This window comes from Bos grunniens, chromosome 6 (genome assembly GCF_055505025.1).
Source record: "Bos grunniens cultivar Pamir isolate PY7600 chromosome 6, Bosgru_T2T1.0, whole genome shotgun sequence".
In the NCBI taxonomy this organism is placed as follows: domain Eukaryota; kingdom Metazoa; phylum Chordata; class Mammalia; order Artiodactyla; family Bovidae; genus Bos; species Bos grunniens.
In genome coordinates this window covers 23094546-23106595 of record NC_141170.1, presented here as the reverse complement: position 1 = coordinate 23106595, position 12050 = coordinate 23094546, and the positions used below count along the sequence as shown (strand labels likewise).

At 36.2% G+C, this 12050-nt stretch overlaps 1 protein-coding gene across 1 annotated transcript in view; it reads right to left on the bottom strand.

The window, feature by feature from the left end:
• Positions 1-4070: 4070 nt before the first annotated feature.
• ANTXR2 (ANTXR cell adhesion molecule 2) overlaps positions 4071-12050 on the bottom strand; it is a 176382-nt gene continuing 168402 nt past the window's right edge. Inside the window, exon 17 of the mRNA XM_086407575.1 lies at positions 4071-6004. Coding sequence (XP_086263701.1) covers positions 5966-6004 — 39 coding nt within the window. The 3' untranslated portion in view covers positions 4071-5965. The remainder of the gene's footprint in view (positions 6005-12050) is intronic.

The following is a 12050-nucleotide window of genomic DNA, read 5'->3' as shown; positions in this document are numbered from 1 at the left end:
TTCACATCAGAATTTCAACTCGTAAAAATTCTATTTACAGGTGTCATCTGCTCGAACTAGTCAATCTTCTTTCATAATGTGAGCTTTTCTTTCCCTAGTTACTTATACAAATCAGATGGTGGAGTACAAAATCATGCGGAGAGGTTTAGATTTGCTTCTAATTTAGCACATGATGTAACAACTTCCTTTTTCTATCATCTATGACTTTGAAAGCTCCCAGATCCTTTGTTTTGCATCTAAATTATTTAAAATTGCCTTTCCTTTTAGTACATAAAGGCAATGCATATCTTTTTAATAGTCTACATTCTTGAAAATTAACTCAAGGTTTCTAACCAAACTACTTCGATGCACATTTCAGTAACTTTTCAATTTATTTTGGATTACCCAGTGACACTTATGATCTTGAAAATACAATTCACCTAAGATACAAATAATTTTACAGTAATTAGGAGACAATGTTTAGGGTTTGTACATGCTGTGCTAACTTGCTTCAGTCATGTCTGATGCTTTGCGACCCTATGGACCATAGCCTGCCAGGCTCCTCTGTCCATGGGGTTCTCCAGCCAAGAATACTGGAGTGGATTGTCATTTCTTTCTCCAGCAATCAAACCCTCATCCCATATTTCCTGCATTAGGCAGCCTGGTTCTTTACCAGTTTTCTTTTACTATAAGACAGTGGTGACGTTGTAAAAGGTTAGCAATTTTAACACAGCACATATACTCAGCTGTGTTCACATTATTCAATAAAATGTTTTCCAATGAATACTTGTTGTGGGATGCACAAGCATAGTTATCATCAATTAAGATGTTTTTTTCCAATTTTGACTAAGCAAAGAAGAATTTAACTTTCTGCAGGGTATGAAGTAGCTCAATCATTACAACTGTAGCATAAATATCTCCTAACGATTTCTGTTTATCTTTATATATGCCTTTGAGACACTTGTTAAGACTGTAAAGTCTAAGTGAAACACATGAATATATTTTCCAATATTTTACACAACTTTTGAGAGATTTCAGGAGATATAAAGTTTATTATCAGTTGTGTCTTTGACAAAGCATAGTTAAAAGAAATTTACTGAGAAATTACTCTATCATAGCTAATTACCAGATTTTGTACTATATAGTTCAAAGCCTTTTTTATAATGAAATGGCAGTTTACAGAGCTAATATTATCACATTCTACAAATGAAGCCAGTTATTAAAATATGATATACATAAATACTAAAACATTAAATAAGATGTATATTCATAAAAATGTCAGAGTTGGAAGGAAATTTAGGTATTTCCAGTTCATCCATTTTCACTCCGTGGTTGAGAAGCTAATCTGTTCAATTTCATCAAGCTACTTGTGGCTAGATCTAGTTCCAGAACCTCCATCATCTGATTCTTAAGCCAAGACAATTTGTAGCACATTTGGGCTCCCCCGATGGATCAGTGGTAAAGGATCCACCTGCAAAGAATGAGGATAGGAAATGTGGGTTCGATCTCTGGATCGGAAAGATTTCCTGGATGAGGAAATGGTAAACCTCCCTGGTATTCTTCCCTTGAAAAATCCAATGGACAGAGAAACCTGGAGGGCTAGAGTCAGACACGACTGAGCAACTGAGCATGCATGCACTCTGAGTCAATCTCCACCTCTCTCCATGTCTCTCTTCCTCCCCTGCTTCATGCACACACACACACTTTACCTTAATATAGTTCTTGCAAAGCAATCTGAACAAGCACATTTTAATATAAATTTGCATATTATACTCTGTACTTTCTTATCAGCATTTTCTTTTGGCAGAAGAGCCCCAAAATAAAATGCATTAAAAAAAACCCAGCACAGAGCTTGCTACACTATGAGAAAGAAGTTTTTTTATCTTTTGTCAAATTGACTGAATTAGATCCTGGTAAGAGTAGAAATATCCCCAAATTGAAGTGTTCTCTGAAATAAGCCATAGAAATTCACTTGGTAAAATATTAATCTAACTCTGAGCCTAGAGTACGTGGCCGCACTCACTTAATCACCTGCAAATAGACAACATGCTCCAGTCTCACCTGCTTGTTTCTTTACTTAAACATCCAAGAGATGAATCAGAGTTATTCGATGATTCTAGGATAGGTATTTCCTTTCATATTAAAATTATGTATTTTCTCCTGTGGAATACTAACATTTTTCCAGTAGCAACAGAGAAGTGATAAACTTCCTAAAGTAATGTGATGCTGAACAAAATCTAGTAAAAGTTAACCATAAGGCTTTGTGATAGAGGAAGTTATAATATTTACAATATTTGTAAATGTTACTCATTTATATTTTACCCTCTTAAAATTGAAAAATAATATATGTAAGCAGTTCAATTAAAAAAAACACTTTAATAACCTTCTTGGCCACAATACAGGCTGTTTTAATTTTTAAAATAATCTAATTAAATGCCTCTGAGCAGTAAACAATGGTCAGTGATATCTAGATAATAAAGTTAAGTTCACAGAGACACCCACATCTCGTATCCAGTAAGGATTTATTAGAAAAACAAATATTGAATAATTTATTATTTTAAATGGTTAGAATATAATTCAGGGAAAATATAAGCAAGTCATTTCCTTTCTAACAATTTAAAATGTAGAACGTTCAAACCTTATATATTTTTGCCAAAATAGTAATTATCCATAGATGACAGATGCTGCTCCCCACTTAATGGAGGGTCTCAAATTTTACTCTGCATCTCATTGGGAAGGAAATTTAAAAATTTAAAATAGAATTAACTTGGGGAAAGACATCAGTGCTGTAACTCTTAGCACCAAATGTTTCTTCTTGGAGCACCAAATGCTTTAAGGAAAACATTCCAAGTATCAAAGTTTTCAGATAGATAAATATTTATGGATCAAATCCATAAAGAACAGACATTGTTATGAAATATATATAGATGCCTTCAAAACTTTCTTTCCAGGCAGAGTAGACACATAAGTTAGGAGTCATTTCCCACTTAATTGTTTTTGCAACCTTATGCAACACAAATGGATTGTGGATAAAGACTTAAACTGGCTTACTCACAGAAAATAGATCTTGACTGACATTATGTCCAGAAAATTAAACAGGAACTGTTTCTCAATATAAAACACTATTAAACTTAAAGAAATGGCTTTATTTTAACCTTTTATATTCTTAATTGAAAGGCATAGAGGTTTTCAATTTTGTCCTTTTGTGAGAAAACAACACTCCTTAAGCAAATTATTCTCAATTTGCTAGTTAGCAAAATCAGAGAAAATCATTAACCTCAATCTAGTTTGTATCTTCAAGTGCAATAAAATTCCATCTGTCTTTGAACTTTATGAACAATACGTTTTTAGTCTGTATATAGACCACTGCCTCTTCCTCTTCACTGAAAGTTCTTCATAGTGATATTAGAACTGGAAATCCATTTTCCTTACACTCTACAGAAACCTACTTTGCCACGTAAGGGCAAAGGTGTACTTACGTTGCTCAGGTAAAAAATAAAAGTGTCATAGAAATGCCATATGATACTAGACGAATTCAAAGAACTACCAAAGAAGCAGACTTAGCTTCTGCATGTACCCTTGATGCTCTTCAATACCATTTAGGGGTGTGCACTGATCAGAAGGGCTTCCCTGATAGTTCAGTGGTAAAGAATCCACCTGCCAATGCAGGAAGAGTGGGTTCAATCCCTGGGTCTGAAGATCCCCTGGAGAAGAAAATGACAACCCACTCAAGTATCCTGGCCTGGGAAATCCCGTAGACAGGGGACCCTGATGGACTACAGTCCATGGGGTCCCAAGAGTTGGACATGACTTAGTGACTAAACAACAACTGATCAGAAATGAAATGCCAAATTTGCATCTGCCCCAGATGCAAATGTAGAACAATGGTCTACAAGAACTCGGTGGGGATGTATGTGGTTTCCAAGTTACACTTGCACACATGGATAATTACTACCAACACTATCATTTGTGAACATAACAGACATTTTGGAACTGGATACAATTCTGTCCCTGCAACTAGCCAAGACAATTCAATATGCAACCAAACAAGGCTTGAGTGTATGTGGGCTTAAAGAAAATGGTAGCCAAAGCACAGGTAAAATTTTATTTATGAATATGGAGACACATGACTTTGGATCCAGCCAGCCAGTGACATAAATAAACTTGAGCAAAAGATTCAAGCTAGAGGATATATATGTATATCTATATATAAAAATTTGTGTGTCTGAGTAAGGCTTCTTGGAACAGTGCCACAAATCTGAACACCAACCATCAGAATCACTCCCGTCCTTTGAAATTTCCATTAAGAGCACAATGGGGGTAATTATACTGGGATGCTCCAAATCGCTGTTTCCATCTTGTGCACTCACATGCCCGCCAAACATGAAATGTTCGCCTTCTCCCTTCCAACATGATGGTTGTTGAACTTATTTTTAGTGTCATTTGATAAGCCTTTGTGCTCGCAGAGAGACATCCCACTGACCCGGCCACTGGTCATTGTCTATACCAGTTCACATCAAAGCAGGCGCGCTTTGTCAGGTTTCCAGTCGAATATCCATTTCGCATCTGAAGTACAGTATCGAAAGTGACTAGATCATTTGAGCTTTTTCTTCAGCTGCTGCCTCCTTCCTCCCCCACAGTCTTTCCGCTCACGCTAACATAATTTGGCATCGTCGACGTGACACGATGGTGGTTTTTCTAAAATAAAAAAAATTATAATACAGACATTTTCGATGTTTCGAGGTGGTCGGCCCTCCTGATATTTTCATTTATAATTTGATGAGAGGAGGTCTTTTTGTTTTTTCTCAACTGAATCACAACCAAGGTAGAGTGCCCCTCAAAAATCCAAGAAATATGCATACAGTAATAGGTCATTCAATGTCAAAAGGCATAAAAAAGATGAGCAAAATCTTCACAGGCTGCTGCTTGCTGTTGCCTTTAATTATATTAATTAAACTTTGAAATTTTCATGCAAAGAGAGTTGCTGGCTTGTGACGCTGAAGAGCCCTTGGAGACTTGGAGGAAGAAAAAAACCCTGAGCGGAAGCTTTGTGGTTACTGCTTCCTTTAAATTAAAAGCAAAACAAACTCCTAGGTATGTTTGCAGATATTAATGCTTTATGCACTACTAAGCCCTAAACATAGCAAGAGGGGTAAATCGACCCATCACAGGGACAAGTTCTCAAATCATGAGTCCATTAAACTCCACTCAAGATCTCTGGTGAGAGGCTGTCTTCCTGTGGAATAACGCACTATTAATTTTCTTCTTTTCCCAAGCGCATAATGAAAGGAAGGTGTCTTCAAAAACTAAAGGGCAAAATCTTGCTTGCTACCAATACCTTGAGGCATCCTGTCTACACTTTGTCATGCGTGTGCACTTTTCAGTGTTAGAATGACAAGATTTTCCAGTCAGAAGCTTCCCGGAAGGCACATTGTGGTAGGGGGACTTGGAAGGCTTCCGTGATCTGACATAGCTATAAGGCAATAGACTCCATTATTTGCTGAGCCTGGTGGGAGATTTCGCACTCTGCCTTTGGCTAACAATCTTGCCATGTAAACACACAAGTGCCATGTTTCCATGTAAAACACTCCTTTCTCCATTCAGGATCCACCACGGCCAATTGTTGTTTTTTTTTTTCTCTCTATTTTGACATCATCCTCACACTTTTGTTTTCACTTTTTCCTCTTCTACACATTCAAGCAGACTTTCTTGTATAAACCACAGCATGTCCATTAATGTTCCTCTTTATTTTCAATGTCCTGAATCATGAGTTACCATTGAGTTTCATCAACTCCCATGTAGATGGCGAACAAGTGTTTGAAAATGTTTGGTGCAAGCAAAGCAGAAGGCAGAGAAAACATTTCCTGACTGAGAGGAATAAAGCTGCTCTTCCAAAAACTTCTGAAATGCACTTTTTTCATTTGGTTGGAAATCGGCGTTCTGAACGTGTGCCATCTTCGTACCTCTTGGCCTTCTCGTTTTCCTTTTACTGAGATGGAACTCGAGAGAAGTTTATGCACCGGCCCTAGGAAAGAAACAAATACTTATTGAAATACTGAAATAATTATTTTAAAAACCTGAGAACACCTAGTTTTTGTACCATGATATAACAAACAATTACCCAAGGTAAGGTCAACATTAAGATGAAACACGGTCATAATTTTTTTCCCCTGGGTCAAAGCATGACGGTTTATTCAGATCTTTACCATAGCAAGTTCATCTACACAACGGCATGATAGAATTAGAGTGGGAAAAAAAAAAAACAACTATGAGAGATAGAACTTTGGTATTGTTATTTAAAGAACAATATTACTATCCTAGCAATAAAAATATCAAAGCCACAAACTCATATTTTCTATAATGAAATAAAAGTATCCCTTTATGCAAGCTGGTGTTTTTAAAGCTGATATAAAATTGGTGCTTCGAAAATGTATACATGAGGACTGTATAGAAGAGATTGAGAATAAGAAGTCAGGGAGAAAGGGAGAGATGCCATTTCTTTGTGATTCCATTTTATAATGGGCTTTCACAAGAGACTTATTAGCATTCCTGTCCACTACTCTCAACCATTTCTCACAAGTGCACACCACTGTTACATGGCCTCTACACGTAGTCACTCTATTTGCACTCCACATTTCCAAAGAGAGTCTGCCATTCTAGTTCCTTGGCACTTCAATAAAGCTTATAGAGAAACATTGTTTCATACGTAACTATAAATAATCCAAGAATTAGTTGAAAATAAATTTCCAGTTAGTAATAAAAGATCCCCTTCTTCCCCTCCTTGGTGTGACAGTGCTGATGTCTTGTACTGTCTAAATCATATCCAGATTCCTTAGTCCAAAGCTACCACACTGCTTTCTACTTTAGGGTTCAGATCATCATCTTATGGAGATTGTCCTATTTCTCTTAATATCTGCTCTCTAACTTCATATTTTAGACTGTCTTTTCATTTCCCTCTAAATGTTAAAAATACATTTATTTCAAGTGTACATCCTTTGTATATGGTATATTAAAAAGGAAACAAGATTTTGGTCTGTTTTCCTCTCAAAAATCACTGTACAACAAGTTGGCAATTTCAGAAATCAATGAAGAAATATTAAAGCAAGGTAGTTTACATTTACTCTTGCCTATGGTTTTTCCAGTGGTCATGTATGGATGCGAGAGTTGGACTGTGAAGAAGACTGGGCACCGAAGAATTGATGCTTTTGAACTGTGGTGTTGGAGAAAACTCTTGAGAGTCCCTTGGACTGCAAGGAGATCCAACCAGTCCATTCTAAAGGAGATCAGTCCTGGGTGTTCTTTGGAAAGAATGATGCTAAAGCTGAAACTCCAGTACTTTGGCTACCTCATGCGAAGAGTTGACTCATTGGAAAAGACTCTGATGCTGGGGGGGTTTGGGGGCAGGAGAAAAAGGGGACAACAGAGGATGAGATGGCTGGATGGCATCACCAACTCGATGGATGTGCGTTTGAGTGAACTCCAGGAGATGGTGATAGACAGGGAGGCCTGGCGTGCTGCGATTCACGGGGTTGCAAAGAATCAGACATGACTGAGCGACTGAACTGAACTGAACTGAAGAGGCAAATATTCATCAAATTACCTGCCTTCTAAATAATTTTGGAAGTAACGTTATTACTACAATTGTCAGTTTTATTCCTTACTTTGTGCCTAATGTCTACAGATAATATCTGTGCAAAAGGAAGTGGGAGAAAATCATGGAGAAGACTACTTTAGAATGAGATCAAAATTCCTTGATAATGAAATGATCACAGGTCATGTACTTAGACTATATTTTTGTTTTTTCTAGAACCTTCAAACAAGATTTTCAGAATGAATATTAAGGGAAAAGATGCTTTTCTCCAGATTAGCTACATTTGTCATCAAGTGCCAAGAAAAACATTTTTAAATGTTATTTTCATGATATATCCCTTTTGAAAAAAATTTTTCCAGGGGGGTAGGAAGAAAAATGACATAATTAATAAATATTTGGGCAAAGCAGTAAATCAGTCCTTCTGAGCCATGACAGTATAAATAGTATAAATACATACAATGAGAAATAGATTTTAACCGTGCATATTAAAACAATGATGTATATTAAAAATATTACTTTCTGGCAGTTTTCCAAAACCAAACAAAAGGAAATATATGAGGAATGGCATTCAGAGAGCAAAGATACAAGTTAATGACATCTTTTCTTGTGTATTTATTGGACACAAAATGTAAAAGTTTTCTCTCTTCTATATCATTTTGAAAAAGAAGTTATCATGAATTTCTACTTTTATTTGCATTTCATCACTGCTGCTAAGTCACTTCAGTTGTGTCCGACTCTGCGAGACCCCATAGACGGCAGCCCACCAGGCTCCCCCGTCCCTGGGATTCTCCAGGCAAGAACACTGGAGTGGGTTGCCATTTCCTTCTCCAATGCATGAAAGTGAAAAGTGAAAGTGAAGTCGCTCAGTCGTGTCTGACCCTCAGCGACCCCATGGACTGCAGCCTTCCAGGCTCCTCCGTCCATGGGATTTTCCAGGCAAGAGTATTGGAGTGGAGTGCCATTGCCTTCTCCAATTCCTAGATTTAAGTGTAAAGTTCTTTCTCTGACCATTTCTATTCTACAAATCAGATTAACCTTAGTGATGCTGACTCATTTATTTTAAGCAATTGAAGGGTTTAAACAGAGAAATTCACAGTACACTTGAATTTTCAAAATCATGTTATCATCTAAACTATTCCAGACTAAATTATTTTCTATTTCATTTGGTGTGGTTTAATTAAAGACCTAGAAACTAAAATGAAGAAAGCCATATTGATTTTCACCCTGAGGTCCTTACTCCAACTCTTCCCAACCTTGGGATTAAGTACTGATCATCAGTCTATTGATTTAAGTACCTCAAAACTCTGCTGAATACCATATATACCCTGGATTTTAGCACACACATTGATAAAAACAACCAAATACCTCCTCTACTTCTAATCATGGACTCAGTGTTTTTCACTTCTATCAAGATCTGATCACGTTTTAATTTATAGGAATTGAGAAGTTGGTAACTTAAAGGAGTTTTGTTCAGAAGTTACTTCCTCTGTTTAAGCCTTCCTCAGCTCACCCAGTCATGTGGCTCTTTCCCTGAAATTCCATCTCTATAATGGCCAAACCACATTGCACCATAATTGCTTGCTCCAAGACCAAAAGAAAAGATAGTGCTCAAATCCTAGTGCTCCAAAGCTTGAATATGTATCCCAGTTCTGTTATTTATTAACTGTGGGATCATGAACAACTTATGATTTCTTCATCAATAAAATGGGGATTAAAAATTGAATGTTTATATTATTAAGTCTGTTAATATATATCTATAAAGCACTTAGAATAGTACCTGGCATATAGTAAACTCTCATTTAAAAAACAGTCACTATCCATCTCCTGTCTATGATGTTATTGCACAATGTCTAACACAGAACAGACATGTAATAAATACTTGCTTAGAAACAACTGGACAAATGGATGGTGTATTAAAAAAAGAATACCTCTACTTGGGGATGAGAAGACCTTGAAAATGGGAAGACAGAAAAAGTACGAATTTGAGAGAGAAAAAAAATGGACTACAAAGGAGAAAAATACAACAGTGTAAAGGAGAGAAGATAATATGGAAAAACATAGAATACAGTAGTTCTAAAAAGAAAAGACAGATAAAGAATAATCAAGAAAAAAAGAAACTATTGGCCAAAGGAAATTTTTATTTAGTATTCCATCAGTTATCTTACTCCTAGGGGATTATTTCATGCTAGCTACTACCATTCACTTACCAGAATGTTCTAAAATCAAGGCAACATACCCTGGTTGCAAGTGGCTGTAATTAAGAGTCTGTGGGCCTTCAAATACTACTCAATACTAAGATTACAAAACCTGTCAATATCATGCTAATTACATTTAAGGTCAAGAATATTTGGGCTGCCATTGATATCATGGCAAAGCAAGCACTCTAGGCCAGAACACTGCAGAGCAATTTTTGTTCACAGGAAATGGGATATGACAGGGCTTATAGGTCTGCTATATCCTCATGCTTACAATGCCTATACAATAAAGGTTTGTTACCAAGGTAACAGGAAAGCAGTATAAAATAGCTTGAGCAAATGACTCATCACTGAATGGTTCGGAATGGAAAATACTAGTAGTAAACAGCGATTCTTTTCCTGAGACTATTTCACTTAGCGTGCATGTGCGTGTTCAGTCTCTCAGTCGTGCGCGACTGTTTGCGACTCTATAGACTGTAGCCTGGCAGGCTCCTCTGTTTGTGGAATTTTCCAGGCAAGAATACTGGAGTGGGTTGCCACTTCCACCTCCAGGGATCTTCCTGACCCAAGGATTGAACATGCATCTTCTGCATTGTGGGCAGATTCTTTACTGCTAAGCCACCAGGGAAGCCCCCCTATTTCACTGTAATTATAAACCATCAAGCTCTGAAAAATTTTTTAAAAGTTAGTTGAACTAATCTAAATATACAGAAATATACATAGATACATACTTTTAATACTTTATTCTCTAAATAGAGGTTAATACTAGTACCAGGGAAAGGACTATAGACTCTCTAAAATAAACCACTAAAATTGTAATATGCTAAAACAAATGAACACAAGGTTTCTGCTAGCAAGAGTTAAAACAGATGTGGCTTCCTGAGGCAGCTCAGTGATAAAGAATCTGCCTGCCAATGCAAGAGACCAAGAGATGCGAGTTTAATCCCTGGGTCAGGAAGATCCTCTGGAGTAGGAAATGGCAATCCACTCCAGTATTCTTGCCTGGAAAATTTCATGGACAGAGGAGCTACAATCCACGGGGCTGCAGAGTTGGACACAAATGAGCATGCTATATTATATTTATGCTATATTTTACAACATAATAAAAGAAGCTTGAATTCAGGTGATACAGTATTTAGAGAATAATATATAATAACATGTAATATTGTATTATGCATGCATGCTAAGTTGCTTCAGCTGTGCCTGACTTTGAGACTCTATGGACCCCACCAGGCTCCTCTCCAGACAAGAATATTGGAGTGGGTTGCCATGCCCTGTCCTTCTCCAGGGCATCGTCCTGACCCAGGGATTGAACCTGGGTCTCTTGCATTGTAGGCAGAAAAAAAAAAATACATTAATTTTCTCTATATTTCCAAATTTTTATTGAATATTTAAAAAATAATTTTCCTGACTTAAAATCATGCTCTAATCATGCATCTAAATAATGGGTGAAATCAAAGTATACTGTTGTTGTGATGATTTAGGTAACACCATATTATTTATTCAATTAGTCAATTACTACAACCAATCTGAATGTTGTACCATGCTTTTTAAATCACTAGTTCATAAGTTTCAACAGTAACAACATATAGTCAATATGAAACTGAATTAAAATAGTATCCTTAGGACTACATTTGTTTAAAAATGAACTATGAATATATTCTATTCTTTTGCCTTGGGAGTACAGAATTCTTTGGATGCAATGAAATAATTGTTAAATTTATTCATTTTGCATAAATTAGGAGCAAAACTACTTAAACATTTAAAAAAATTAAGGTTAGGTAGAACAAACAGAATAACTACTGACTTTAGATTATAGCCAAATACATTTAAAGTACATTAATTTCAAAACTATGATAATTCAGATAATGACTGGCCAGGTTATAATTTACCTTCTTAATATGCTAAACAATCAATGAGGCAAATAAACTATAAACAATATTGTTATTTGCATATTTACCAACTTAAAATAAGTTGTAGTATATTAGAAAGGCATTTATATATTAATAATTGAAACCATGGTATTATGATCTGGGAATGACATTTTATTTACCTAATAAAAATTATGGCTTAAAAGGAATAAAACTGCCTCACTTTGAACGTAAAACTGTTTTATGCAACTTTATATTGAGCACATTACCTAATTAGTGAGCTTCTGTGGCAAGAGAACTCACGCATTGCTAGTGAAAGCATAAATTGGCAAAAATTATATAGTAAGCCACATGTGTAATAAGTCTTTAAAAGCTTATATTCCTTGACTCAGTAATTTCATGTTGGGAATTCAG